The 13,782-nt window shown below is 43.3% G+C and overlaps 1 protein-coding gene across 6 annotated transcripts in view; it reads left to right on the forward strand.

Annotated features, from left to right (window-relative positions):
- NUP98 (nucleoporin 98 and 96 precursor) overlaps window positions 1-13,782 on the forward strand; it is a 61,435-nt gene that overhangs the window by 33,124 nt on the left and 14,529 nt on the right. For all 6 annotated transcript variants that reach the window (XM_067568284.1, XM_067568287.1, XM_067568288.1 and 3 more), the window contains 7 exons: window positions 1,388-1,564; window positions 2,416-2,572; window positions 3,411-3,834; window positions 5,032-5,261; window positions 5,758-6,027; window positions 7,113-7,270; window positions 7,620-7,763. In XM_067568284.1, the coding sequence (XP_067424385.1) occupies window positions 1,388-1,564; window positions 2,416-2,572; window positions 3,411-3,834; window positions 5,032-5,261; window positions 5,758-6,027; window positions 7,113-7,270; window positions 7,620-7,763 (1,560 nt within the window). The remainder of the gene's footprint in view (window positions 1-1,387; window positions 1,565-2,415; window positions 2,573-3,410; window positions 3,835-5,031; window positions 5,262-5,757; window positions 6,028-7,112; window positions 7,271-7,619; window positions 7,764-13,782) is intronic.

Raw genomic sequence — 13,782 nt, forward strand, 5'->3', positions numbered from 1 at the left:
CCTGGTATAGTGGCTCCTTCGCATGGATGTTGAAGCTTAATTCTTCAGTGTTTGTAAAGTGCTTTAAGGTCCACAGATGAAAGGTGCTATGAATGGTGCAAGGTAACTTACTTCATTAAATGGGTCAGTGAAACTTGTCCTTGATCATAAACTTAACTTTCCAAATCTTATTAGCACACTGTAAACATCTGGTCATGATTACTGCTAGGAACGTCTTAATAAAAACAAAATACCTGTTTCCTTGCTGTTAACTTCAGTTTTGTTAGTTTGTTTTGCAGTAGCATCTAGCAACCGTAATCAGGTGGTCAGGACTGTGTCATACATTCCCTACTGCAAAAAACTTACAATCCAAGTTGTCGTCGTAGGTGTGCATGGCACTTCAGACCTGTCTCAAGGAGTCTATAATCTTAAAAGGCGACCTGCACTGGAAAAGAAATGGGGGTTATGATGGCTTGTTGGCTTGATAATATTTTTAATTTTTTTTTTTTTTGGTGGGGTTCATTTGTTTAACTTAAATGAGGAATATGAATTCTTGGCTTTCCTCTTGCTGGTCTCAAGTAGGAGCATTGGAAACTTTCTTAGCTCTAAATTAAAGGTTTGATGTGTTCTGAGTTATGAGCGGCTTTTATTCCAACTTCTCTGACACCTCAAACAGTTGCATGAATAAAAATAATTTTTCTTTCGATCAGGTTTAATTTGCATTGTTTCTCTGCCCTAAACCAGAGCACATCTTACTCTACAGCCTCCATGCATAAAATCCATGTGGCTACTACATCAGTTCTTTATATGGAGTAGTAATGAGGTGATTTTAGCTGTTTTGTCACATCGTACTAGCCCCTTTTTTCTGGCTGTTCAGTAACAAGTCAAAGTCCTCTACAGACCTCCAGTGGATCACAGTTTGAGAGCTGTCATAATCCTAGTTCCTCAATAATCTAGAATGAATACAACAGAGTAGATAAGGTTTGACTTCCCAGTTTACAACTATCAGAACTCTTCTGGAGAAAAACCTGGCATGTGAACCCACTTTTCCTTTAGCAGGTCACATTTACATGGAAAATGAGGAAGGACTGCAAAGACTTAGCAGACTTAAAGGAACGTACCTAGAGAATGTTTGCTGTTTAAAGTGAAGGGGAGGGTTAACTTGCATTAACCCATGAGGTTGAAAATAGCTGGTCACTGCGTTATTGCAACTCTAAGGGAAAATGGGACTAGGTATTATGACCGTCCCTAAATGTAGAGTCTAACTTGGATTCCAGAAATGACCAGTGAATACTTCACTTCACTTGCAGGTGATTGTTGAAGCCGTTAAATATTCTTGCTTTCTCTATTAACGTGACCCAGAATCTGCTGTCATGTAACATGGTTTCCAACTCTTTGGTGTTTGCAGAGCCCAGAAGTGGAACAGCTGGGAAGGGTTGTGGAACTGGACAGCGATATGGCAGACATCACCCAGGAACCAGCTCAGGATTCAATGCTAGAAGATAGCATTACAGAAGAGCCGGAACTGGTGCCTGCTTCAACGCACATTGCATCTTCACTGGGTATAAACCCCCATGTCTTACAGGTGAGCCACTTGCTGTTTCTATAGATACCTAAGTATCTTTATCCATCTGCCGAATTTCTGACACATCTCTTTTGACTTGCCTTCAGAACTGAGCATATTATTTATATACAACTTTGAACTTTATAATATATTATTACATCTACCATACTCAGGAATCTCTGAGCTTTATTGTATTAGTCATTGCTAAAGTGCTTTATGGGAGGAAATAAAATAGCTTTCTTTTGATTAAAACAGAAGAATTTAAGCAAGCACTGTGACTGTCTGCATTGGTGTCCAGCCAGGACAGGCTAGCACCCCTGCTCTTATGAAAATATGGATAATGTGTCCATAAATGCATAGGAGCACTGTTTGCTTTCTCACTGAAAAATAATGCTCAGGGTGCTCTCTTAATATTTTAGTGTTGGGTCAGAGGAAAACTAATACAGCTCCCCCATTTGCAGTACTCAGTTACTACTTCGTTTTCCCTTTGAGTACTGACAACCTAAGCAAGGCTTCAGATCACAGGTTCACAACTCATGGTCATATTGGTCAGTATTGGATATTAAATAGGACGCCACCATGGTAATTTAGCAGGTGACTTGTATAGACTTAAATCACCGGTTCGTCATAATAGATAGCTTTTAGTTCTCATTTTATAACCATCCTGTCTGATCATTCATGATTTAATTTGAAATGTAAGTTTCAACTTGAGTGGATCAGTGGTGGCTGATATGTAACTTGAATGTACATATGTAACTTTTAAAGGTGGATTGTGTTTGGGGAGACACTAGTTAGAACTGCTAGCCACTGCTGATTTGTGTCAAGTGTTGAGGATTGTGCTAGCATGCAAACTTCCTCTGTGATCATTTTAGATCATGAAAGCTTCCTTGCTCGCTGATGAAGAGGATGTAGACTTGATCCTGGATCATCACTTTGGCAAACACCCTTCAAAAATGGATACTTCTCAAGAGATCTGCTCTCCTAGGCTTCCAATTTCAGCATTGCAAGGACAGAAAAGACACTCCTCAGGTACTGTAAGGATTCCTTTGTCTGCACCAGGACATACTGATAAGTGTTCACTTTAAAATGGCTTTTCCAGACTAAACAAACACTTAAAACTTGTTTTGGGCAGCTGGTGTCTCTTGTGAATTATCCTAGCCTTCTAGATATCCAGGTTCTCTTTCGAGTCCAGTGTTAAAACTGGGTCATGATTTAAATTCACATATGAGAGCATTAGGATGGTATAAAGAGATTGGGTTTAATACTAATTAACTGCCTGTAAGGGTATTCTACCAGTAATTACACATGCAGTTCACTTTGGCACTAGCAGGAATTGTGTATGTGTAACTGACAACTCTGACCACAACAGAACACACAGCTTGTATATTTAAGAAAGCAATGTTGCCAACAATAGCACTGCGTGCTTGACTTAAGTGAAGTGCGCTTAACTGGGGTGCTTTCATAAGGAGCCAATTTAAGCCCAGTGGTACTTACTAGCAATGCTTTCTGTTCCCTGAGGATACCTTCAGGTGTCTAAAGCCATGTCTGTTCTAAATCTGTCCAAGGCCACACACATTTGTCTGGCGCAATGAGGGACAGCTGTTCTTGCTCTGAGGTACTTCGAGGACCTTGCTGGTGTAGTGCTTGGTTTGTACTATGGCATAGACAATTGTGCTGTAGCGTAGTATGTGACTGTTCCTGACCACGCTTCTTGTCCCATTCATGCTGCAGGCATGCGTAACTGTATAATAAATGCTGTTGTCTGCTAGCTGCTCTGAATAGTTCTGGTGGAATTTTAGATTATCTGAAATGACCTGTTAAGAAAACTCAATATCTCTGCATTTAAGTTCCTCAATCTTCCTTTCAGTTGGCGGGCTGCTGCAATCAAAGTTTGCAAGTGTATTGTCCCTCCCAAGTGCCTCTGTGCAAGATCTTCGTGGACCAAGAACTTCCTTTTTAGGCAATCCCCCATCTGCAGCCTCTTGGCCTGGGCTTTCCCCACTAGCCCCTGCGTTCTCCATACCCAGTGCAGCCCCAGAGATACAGCTGAAAACAGTGGGTGCCTGTAGGCAGCAGGAGTTAGTACCTCTGGACAAATCCATCACCTATGGAAAAGGAAAACTCCTAATGGATATGGCACTCTTCATGGGACGCTCATTTCGTGTTGGTTGGGGACCCAACTGGACTGTTGTCAATAGTGGAAATAAACTGAGTGGATCAAGTGAGACAGACGATCTTCGCAATGACTCTATGGAATATGGATTCTTGCCAACTCCTGTTGCTCCTAAATCGTGAGTGGTGATCCGTAAGACTAGTTCTTCCTTGCAGGTATACTGAAGTATATAGAGTCCTCTGTCCTTGCCTTTAAAGTGAACCTTTTTGAATCTTGTATTGGGTGAAATTTAAGGGCCTGTCAGACTAGATCAGGGGTTCTCAACCGGTGGTACACGGAGGACGGCTTGGTGGTACGCGAGGTGTACCCTGCCGCTGCCGCCGAACTCCCCCTACCCCTCCGAAGATGCGTATCATACCGGTGTCTGCAACCCTGCTGCCGCCGAATCATCATCTTTCTCCCCCTCCCCCCGAATATGCATCTTCTACTGCTGCCGATCCCTCCCCCCCCGCTGCTGAAATTCCCTCCTCATGCTGGGTTTAGGTGGCGGGTGTCGGCTCTCACAGGCAACCCGGCCGGCTCCGTATGTCCCTGTGGTGTAAATCCTACCGCTGAAATTTGTGCAACGGCGGCCAGGATTCGGCGGCGAGTACTGCTCCCCCTTTTTTTTCTCAAGTACCACTCAGGTCAGGACTAGTGGTACTTGACCTGACCCGACTGGTACTGGGGAAAAAAAGGTTGAGAGCCGCTGGACTAGATGGTTTGTTCTGGTCTTAAGCACTATGAATCTGTGAATAAATATAGGCCCATATCTGCTACTTCTCCAAGGTTGGATTCCCTAGAGTGCTGGTAATGTGGCTTGACACTTAGTGGTGGGAATACTGGAGCATCTCCCCTTTAAATGAAACTGCTGAAGAACTTCCTGTCTGCTGCAGAATGTAGGTCAAGCTTGCAATGAAGTACACAGGGACTTTAGGTTAGTGCTTCCTAAAGATGTCCATAACTATAGAAATGTTTCTGTAGTACTTTGAGCTGCTCCGCTTCCATAATTTGGGTAGTTGTGTTCCAAGTAAGTGATGAAATCCTAGGATCAAGTTTCTTCATGTCCCATGATTGAAGCACACGGCCAGTTTCAGGATGCTTGCAGTCCATTCTGTAACCACAGTGTCCACAGTTTGGCTCATATCTGATCCTGGGATTGAGTACCTATTGAATATATTGACATTCCATTCAGGTAGAGAAATGGTTTCTGGATTTATTATCCACCTTATGATCAGGAACTGGAGAGGTGTGTCTATACTGGACAAGACTAACAAATGTATAAAATAATTCATAAGTATCTATATCTTTCCAATACTACTATTATCTTCTCTAGACTCTCAGAATCTCCCTTCAAAGTTCATATAGAGAAACTGACCTTAGAACAAAGGAAGACAGATGGAGACCAACAGTTGTACCTCATCCCTCTGGAGATAAAGCTCAAACACAGTACTGTCCATGTGGCTGAAAATTGTCCTCTCCTAATAGCCAAACCAGGAGTAGCTGCCATCCATGACTATGCTGACTGGGTTAGAGACTCATCTGGAGACTCAGATGAAGTAGAACGTGAGTATCAAGTTACATACTTCAAGAGGAGCATAGAATTTAAGTTATAGAGCAGGTCAGTACAGATTCACTTCAGATAATATCAGTGCAGCAAAATCTGAATAAAGTGAAAGGAGAATTGACAATACAAAACCATAAGAAAGGAGCAAAAGTTTTTGATGCTAATTTTGCAGGATAGTGTTAAATTCACATGAAGAGATCCCTCCACAGTCTATTTCTACTCCAAAAAGGTGTATTGACAGACATTTAAAATAGTCTACTAGTTGTGCCCAGCTCCTGTGGCTTTATTGACTTTAAAATGGTTGGGTCAGACACACTCTAGGCAGATGCATTGTGGGGTGCCAACCAGTTGCTATAAATTTAAAAATAAGTAGTCTAAGCCCCCATGGCTGTAGGGCAAAGATAGGACCGACACTGCCCCTTCTGCAGCATTGTTCCACATTCCTAGTATGTATGTCATTCCTCCTTCGTGACCACTTAATTTTTTGTATTCCAGCTGTGGTGAAGCACTGGTGCTTGACGTGGATGTTGTGTGAGGCAATCTGGGGCCACCTGAAGGAGTTGGAAGCCAGCTTGGAGGAGCCCAGTGAGTACATTGTAACCCTGGAGCGCAGGAAAGCCTTCTCTCGCTGGTTATCGCACACCGCAGCAGCACGAATTGAAGAGGAAGTCTCCCTGTCCCAGTATGAGAATCACGTAGAGTCTGTGTTTAGCTACCTTACTGGGAAGAGGATCAGCGAGGCTTGTAGGGTGGCACAGCAATCAGGTAAATGCTTCCAACTCTCAGCTGATGTTGGGAAATACTGGGACTGCAGCATTTTTTTTCCATTACCAAGATCAATGTTGGGTTCTACCTTACTGCAGAAATTGCATGTTTTATTGAAGAAAGTGTACAAAAGGGGCAAATCAGATGTGTTTACTGCAAAGATCTTTTGGTGGAGAGGAGAAGATTGGTCTTCCTCGGGATGGACTCTGATACAGGGCATTCTGCACTTCAAGCTCTGACTAATACCTAGGCTGAGGCTTTAGTGATTTCCTACTGATAGGAATTGACTACTCAGAGTATTGATTTTTACTAGCTTAAGACAGAGGAATGGCATAGCCACTTTCTGCTGATTATCTATTTGGAGAACCTTACAGCTGTTACTTGTAACTCGTATTCCAATGTTATAATCTAAATCTGCTGTGTGCAGAGCTTCCTTGATAGCCCAGTAAGTCTGCCTTGGATGTTGCTGTAGGAAAGCAACTGTAATTGGGCTAGTTCCTAGCTCTGTGTTCTGACAGTGTACAGGTAAAGAAGAACACCTGCTCTGGAAACCATTTACTTCCACCATTCTCTAATTTCACACTAATCTGTGAGGTGTACAACAGAAAATTACTCTCTCCTTGATCAGTGCAAATAGCAATGACCACTAATTAAGATGTTTGTGTGTTACATGCTATAATTTAAACTTCTAGGGTTGGATATTGGTTTTTGAAGCATACTTATTTGGCTCAAATGACTATAATTTTTAACAGTACTGAAGTTTTTCTTACCCCTAAGCAAGAAAGGAGCAGGAAGGTATTAGTATCTCTCTGACTTATGGTTGATTCTGAAGGAAACTTAATTAGTCTAACTTTAATTTCCATACTTCTGACTTTCGAGTATGAGTTACCTCCATTTTTTTTTAAATACCCCTTGTTCACTTGTGGCTGATAGTGGGATGGTAGGAAAAACTGTGCTCACAACGGTTACTACATAGAGAACTAAAAAACAACCTAACCTTATAAGCCAACCAAACTGCAAGTTGTAGGATTGTGCTCTGTGACATCCCAGAGAACTCTGCTGATATACTGTTCTATTTCCTTTAGGAGATCACAGGCTTGCCCTACTCCTTTCCCAGTTGGTAGGCAGCCAGCAGGTTCGGGAGCTCCTCACAATGCAGTTAGTGGACTGGCATGGATTGCAGGCAGACTGCTTCATCCAGGAGGACAGACTGCGTATCTTTGCTCTGCTCGCTGGGAAGCCTGTAAGTCTTGCTGGCAATCTGTATGATTGAAAGTTAACTACTGCTAGAAAGGCGGGGGGAACCCATATGTATTGTAGACTAGCTTTGGTAAGTGAGGTGCACATATGTCCTATAGTTGCTGTTAAAAGGAGTATTACACTAACTTCCCAACACATGCAGTCCAGTTGCTTGTGTCCAGTCTCTAAATATTAAACCCAAAGAGATTAATTTGGTCACTGCCTAAGGCATCCTTTCAGTGGTAAATGTTGTTCTCATGTAATCTTGTCAGAGTCTACAAAACTAGGCATTGCTCATTCTCAGTGTAATATTCACTGCAAACCTAGACTAATCCTTGCAATCTGTTGTTCAGGTGTGGCAGTTATCTGAAAAAAAAAGCATTAATGTGTGCTCACAGCTGGACTGGAAGCGTTCTATTGCCATCCATCTCTGGTATCTGCTTCCGCCAACGGCTTCTATTTCAAAGGCACTCAACATGTATGAGGCAGCATTCCAGGTATGTCATTACACGCCTTTGAAAAGGAGAAACGCTTCTTTTCCTTGGGTTCCTGTCCAGGCATTGCAGCGAAGTAGGTGTCCTGTGAGCTCTTAAGAACGTGGTTTCTATTGCTTGTTGTTTAAAGAACAACTTCCATTTATCATGAGGCTTGATTCAGGATTAATCCGCAAAGGAATAAACCCCCAGCATATCTTAATCAGAAATGGGTTAGCAGTTGCAGCTAATTCCAGGAAAACTAAAAGTCCCATTTCATCACCCCTTTTATACAAAGGCTGCTTCTTTGCACCGATATCTAAAAAGAGCTTCACAAATTACCATCTGGACAGTTGATGTAAGTCTTTCAAACTCATGACAAACCTCTTGTTGCGTTTTGAATATTTGTACTTAATTATATGCGGTACATGTATATTTGGAGACTGCACAGTCTTTTCCGTTATAAGACTGTTTTCAGGTCCTTCTCATAACTTTGCCTGAACGGCTCAAGTTTAACAGAAATTTTGTGTTGGATGTCTGCCTCAGGCTGAATTGTTTTGGAAAACTTAAGCAAAATCAGTTCAGCTGTTTCGTAGAATGAGGTTTGGGAAAAATACATTGATTTACTAAATTCTTAGTTTTCATTGTAAGTACTGCGATGCTTTGGAGCAGGGACTTGAAATTTGGATAAACGGTTGCCCTGGTGTAAGGAATATGTTTTTTTGTGCCATCCTTGTGAAAATCTCTCCAGATTTGGCCAAGTTACGAGCCTCTGTAAATTTCACTTCTCATGCAAGCAGACATTCTGAGTTTGGCTGTTAAATTCTCTGGCAATTCCATTGGAACTAACATGCTCCAGGGGCTGAACAGGACTTCCCCTGCTGTTGCTTTTCCCCACCCTGGTGGCACTGCACAGGGACTGAGAGTGGGGAGACTCTCTCACGCCTGTGTGCTCAATGCTCCACCTTCTGGTGCCTTAGCAGCAAGAAGGAGACTGACTGAAATGCAGATGGGTGCAGAGCCAGATCTGGAGGCCTGACAAGTGTGGGAGACTGGAATGAGGAACCAATAAACGTGGGGTGTGAGTGAGCGGTCCAGGGGGGTGGACTAGGCCAAGTACAAACTGGAAGGGCTGAATAAGAAGGGTCTGTAATCACTAGAGAACTCTCCCCTGAGAACATGAGTAGAAACCTGGATTTCTGAATCTCCACATTCATCTGCTGTCAGCAAGTAGCTGTGAAACCCAGGGGCACAATGTATGCTTCAGTTCTAGTGGCTGGTTCACAGAGAGTGAACTATGAGCTGAAGAGGCAGAGGTCTGTGCTGTGGACCCTTGTAATGAACTATGTATGAGCCAGTATGGTTCCCTTGATTCAATTTTTTTTTTAAACCTAGGAAATGAGACAGAAAAGGTCCATTAAAAGAATGGTGAGTCTGCAAAGTCAGGCATTCAGAAATGAAGTAATGGTCATGCAATCTTAATTCAGCTCTTGTGCACATGCATTATGAAAGTCTCTATTTACATGATCACATACTATCTTTTCCATAGACCCTCAGTCGCTTTCAGTGCACAGGATGGATGGTGCTCTGGGGATGAATCAGGATTGTGTAGTGAAGGAGACTGTCTGTCTGTAGGATCCCTCCTTCGTTTATTGCACAGGATTGCAGGGTGTATAGTGAGTAGGCAGAAGATTGCAGGAAGAGAGACTGGTTTGCTTTTAAGTGATTTGTGCACATATACATTCCACTGTACATGTATGTGCCCAACACATTTGAGTCAGACTTTTGCCTGCTCCTTTGCTGAAGAGGTCTTTGATCCTGGCACATTTGGATCTGCTCCAGTAGCTACAGACTTACCTCCACAGTCAGTGCCACTAATGCTAGCAAGTGATTTGCTGTGCCTCCTTTTGCTGCACTCACCTCTACTACTTGGTGTAACTCCCTTGACAGCTGTTTCTGCTACATCAACACTGGCTGGATGCCTCACCGATGTTTGTTCCCTTGGAGCAACGCGATGTATTTTCTGTTCTCAGACCTTCACCAATGCCTACTGGACTTGGCTCCCACATTCGCTACAAGTTATATTTCCTCCTCATCAGACCCTTCAGATCTCCTTGCAAATTTTGCTCTAGGGATATACGGTCCAGAGAGCAAGGTAAATACTCTTATAGATATGTGCCACTATGGTGCCCTCCACCATGTGGTATGCATTAACTGGAATGTTCCCCTGGTCATTTTGGACCTCCTGGACTGCCTCGGAGACCCTCTGGACATATAGCAGCCATGCAATCCAGGAGGAAATCACCTTCAACTCCTGTTGCCACTTTGAAGCTCCTGCAGAACCATTAGATCACTCCCTGTTTGGAGTCCACAGACCAAGGTGAGCCAGTGGACGGGAAACCCTGGCTATTCCTTCTCACATTTCTTCCTAGTCTCCAGACAAAGCTATCACACCAGAGTCAACCTCACTTCCACCAAAAGACTTCAAGGTCTTCAAAAATCTCATAAGGAGAGTGGCTGCTTCTCTGGGAGCACAGGAGGAACTTGTGCAAGATAATCCGCACAAGCTGCTGGATATCCTACAGGCTTCTGTCCTGGGAAGGGTCGCCCTTCCTATCAGTGACTTCCTACTGGAACCTCCCAAGTTCTTTTAGCAGACATCCGCTTCAGTTCCATCCCCTGCTAAATGAGTGGGTAGATATCAGATCCCCAGCAAGAATATTATTGTTTATTCACTCCCCCTACCCCATGGTCTTTAGTCATTACTGCAGCAAATGAATGATCAAGGCAGTTGCTCCTGAAACTACCCCAAAAGACAAAATTTAGAAGATTGGACTTGTACAGAAGGAAGGCCTTATACTACCAAGAGGTTTCAGATGAGTGTTAACCTATCAAGCTTTATTGGCCAAGTATTCTTTTATTTATCAATCGATAATTGCTAAATTCACAGACAAATTACCACCAGATTATAAAGAGCTATTCGTGCCCATAGTAACCACAGGTCAACTCACTACCTAGACATCTCTTCGAGTTGCTGTTGATGTGACCTTGCTTCACATCCATGAGGTGGTGGTTTTGGGTGCAGGCCTCCAGTATCCCTAAAGAACTACAAAATACAATAGAAGACTCGATATTTGAGGGCATTAAATTCTTCTCTCAGTAGACTGATGCCATGTGCACATTAAAAATTCCCATGCTATTCTTTGCTTACTGGGAGGTATATATCACAGTGATGAAGAGGAAACAGTTTAGACCACAAGCACAGCATAGGCCTTACTATCACTTGAAACTTCAACATGTCTCTGGATGGAGACGTAAGCTGTGTAGACACGCAAACCATCTGCTTCATCCCTGGCAGGTTTCATCAGACTGCAGCTTCAGAACGGTCATTTTGCCATCAGTCAAGGACAGCATATTGACTAGAAACCATCTCCAAACTTTTGATCTCTTCCCCACTTTCCCAACCCACCTTCCCCAGCTCTTTTCAGCAACCCATCTCCCAGGGCTTGTTAATGCAAGAAGTACAGTCTCTTGGATCTGAGAGCAGTAAAGGAAACTTTCAACACGGGAGACAGTATTTTATTCCCACTAGTTCCTGATCCCCAAAAAGAAAGATGGCCTTTGTCCTGGCCTAGATCTGAGGCCTGGTCTATGCTATAGAGTTAGGTCGACCTTACATCAACCTAATTATCAGTGTCTACACTACAGCCTTGCTCCCTCTGATGTAAGTGTCTCGTCCTACACCGACATCATAACTCCACCTCCACCAGAGGTAGTGCTTATGTCAGGTGGCCATTACTTACATCAGCTGATGGCTGTCATTTTTGTCAATTTCACAGCTCCCCTCTGCAGCAGGCGCTCACAGCTGGAGCCATGAAATTGACAAGAAAGGTTGGTAGGCTCCCTACTATGAAATTGAACCTGGCACTGAGCTCACAATTGGCCCTCTCTCAGCCCCTCACACTGCCCTTCTTATGTCGGTGCAAACACTTCTGGTGAGGATGTGCACCACCAACAGAAGGAAGGTAGCGTGGATATGAAAAACAGCAGTAATTACTGCAGTGACTTATGTTGACTTGACTTAAAGTAAACTTAAGTTTGTCGTGTAGACTTGCCCTTAGAAAACTGAACACTTTCCTCAAGAAAATCAAGTTCAGGATTGTTACCCTGACATCTACTATTCCTTCTTTGAGATGAGGGATTGATACACTGTCCTCCACTTGCAGGATGTATAGTTTAATGTGGGAATTCATCTGGGCCACGGAAGTATCTTCATTTCATGGTAGTCAATATGCACTTCCAGTACATGGTTCTACCCTTAAGCCTAGTCTCTGCTCTGATGGTGTTTACCCCATGTATGGAGGTTGTAGCAGCTTACCTGCACTGTTTAGGCATCCAAATGTTTCCTTACCTGGATGACTGGCTGGACCTGAGAAGATCAGGATTTCACATTCAGAACAGTATCCAGGCCATCAGACATCTCTTTTCTGGTCTCGGGTCTAAAATTAAAGATAGACAAAAAGACATTACAACCAACATACAATAAATTTTATAGGAGTGGATCTAGACTCCACAGGAATGGAATGTCTCCTTATGGACCGATTCCAGTCCACAGTCTGTGTCCAAAACCCTTCAGTCCATCCCAGAGATGAAGGTTCACTTGTGTCTGGAGCTGTTATGACACATGGTCTCATGCACTGAAGTAACTCTGTGCTGGACTTTGGGTGTCTTGAGACCTCGCTTCACACAGTATATCGTTGAAACAGGCATTCTTTGGGCATGCTGATTTGTGTAACTGTTCAAGTGTTTCACACTCTAAATTGATGGATGAACCCTCAAAATATATGCAAGGCATTCCCTTCCTATCACCAGAACCAGCTGTAACCCTGGTAACAGATACCTCTTTCAATGGTAGGTGGGCCCACCTGGGTCATCTTTAGGCCCAGGAACTTTGAAAGCCTCAAGAATCTCACTCCATACAAATATACTAGAGCTTCAGGCCTTTTCAGGAGCTTGCAAAACATTCATGTCCACCATCAGAAATGGGATGGTTCAAGTACTCACCAACATCCTGCTACTGGCACAAGTAGGGAGGAATGCAATTGAAGTAGTTAGGCCAAGAAATGATCCACATGTGGACTTTTGCATAAAGAACAATGCTATGTTAAAGGCATTTCACCTTCCAGGGCTGAGGAATACTTTTCCGGATTCCCTCAGCAGCAACTTCATAGGCCACCATGAGTGGTCTATACACAAGGACATTCTGAATTAGATTTTCATCAGTGGGGTTACCTGGTGAAAGATTTTTTTTTGTGACCAACCTGAGCAACAAATGCAAGAATGTCTGCTCTGACAGATGCTTTCCTTCTGCTTTGGACAGCTCATCTAATGTACGTTTCCATCTGTCATCCTACGCTGCACCCCTGCCTCCCCACTTCACCTCCCCACTTGGATGATCTCTGGCTGAGCAATGAAGAGAGTTTACTCCTAGGATGTTCAAGCCATTTTGGTGTACAGCAGGAAGAATGCAACTAGGGCCACATAGGCACCAACAAAATGGAAACAGTTCTCAGCCTGGACTGAGTCTCAAAGTTGTCACCAAACAGTGCAGAAATTAGACCTGTTAAGCTATTAGCGGCATTTAAAATCTTCCGTTCTCTCAATCAGTTACACAAGGGGACGTTTAGCCTCCATCTCTGCGATACATGTCAGTCAATGGATATTCTGTCTCTTTCTATCCCTTGGTGTTTAGATTCTTAAGGCCTTGTTCACATGTGTCATCCTGTATCTGACCCAGTACCCCCACAGGACCTGAATTTAGTTTTTGTCCTGTTTTAATAGGCTTTTCCTTCAAACCTATAACAGCTTCTTTCTTTGCTATAGATGAAGACAGTGTTTCTGATAGCAGTTGCGTCTGCAAGAAGCATGTGAACGCTTCAGGCACTGTTAGCGGACACCCCTTTCATGACTTTCCATAGAGACAGAGTTTCTTAAGCCACACCCCAAATGTATGCCAAAGCAGTATCCGCATTTTACATCCAAA

Source organism: Emydura macquarii, unplaced genomic scaffold, assembly GCF_026122565.2.
Source record: "Emydura macquarii macquarii isolate MOO-44397 ecotype Brisbane River unplaced genomic scaffold, CSIRO-AGI_Emac_v2 contig_2865, whole genome shotgun sequence".
Classification (NCBI taxonomy): domain Eukaryota; kingdom Metazoa; phylum Chordata; order Testudines; family Chelidae; genus Emydura; species Emydura macquarii.